Consider the following 580-nt stretch of genomic DNA (forward strand, 5'->3'; position numbering starts at 1 on the left):
CGTGGTGTCCTGGCGGACGAGGAGCGCGGCGGCAGGCGCAACTTGTGCTTCGCCCACCTCTTGTCGGAGGAGAGAACGCGGCGGCGTGAGCTGCGGTGGAGCGAGGCGGCAGCGGTGGAGGAGCTCGGAAAGGAGTACGCCTGTGAGAGTCTGGAGCGCGCAACGAAGGCCCTTGCCGTGCAGGAGGACGCCGCTCGTGGTGTCCTGGCGGACGAGGAGCGCGGCGGCAGGCGCAACTTGTGCTTCGCCCACCTCTTGTCGGAGGAGAGAACGCGGCGGCGTGAGCTGCGGTGGAGCGAGGCGGCAGCGGTGGAGGAGCTCGGAAAGGAGTACGCCTGTGAGAGTCTGGAGCGCGCAACGAAGGCCCTTGCCGTGCAGGAGGACGCCGCTCGTGGTGTCCTGGCGGACGAGGAGCGCGGCGGCAGGCGCAACTTGTGCTTCGCCCACCTCTTGTCGGAGGAGAGAACGCGGCGGCGTGAGCTGCGGTGGAGCGAGGCGGCAGCGGTGGAGGAGCTCGGAAAGGAGTACGCCTGTGAGAGTCTGGAGCGCGCAACGAAGGCCCTTGCCGTGCAGGAGGACG

The 580-nt window shown here is 69.1% G+C and overlaps 1 protein-coding gene across 1 annotated transcript in view; it reads right to left on the reverse strand.

The window, feature by feature from the left end:
• The window catches only part of TraAM80_09062 (uncharacterized protein), a gene marked incomplete at both ends in the record, with an annotated part of 847 nt that extends 267 nt beyond the window's left edge, over positions 1–580 (reverse strand). The window contains one exon of the mRNA XM_029385768.1: positions 1–580. This exon is cut by the window's left edge and continues 267 nt beyond it. Within this exon, the coding sequence (XP_029234389.1) occupies positions 1–580 (580 nt within the window).

The sequence above is a fragment of the Trypanosoma rangeli genome, assembly GCF_003719475.1.
Source record: "Trypanosoma rangeli strain AM80 chromosome Unknown Tra_15.4_contig_00506, whole genome shotgun sequence".
In the NCBI taxonomy this organism is placed as follows: Eukaryota; Euglenozoa; class Kinetoplastea; order Trypanosomatida; family Trypanosomatidae; genus Trypanosoma; species Trypanosoma rangeli.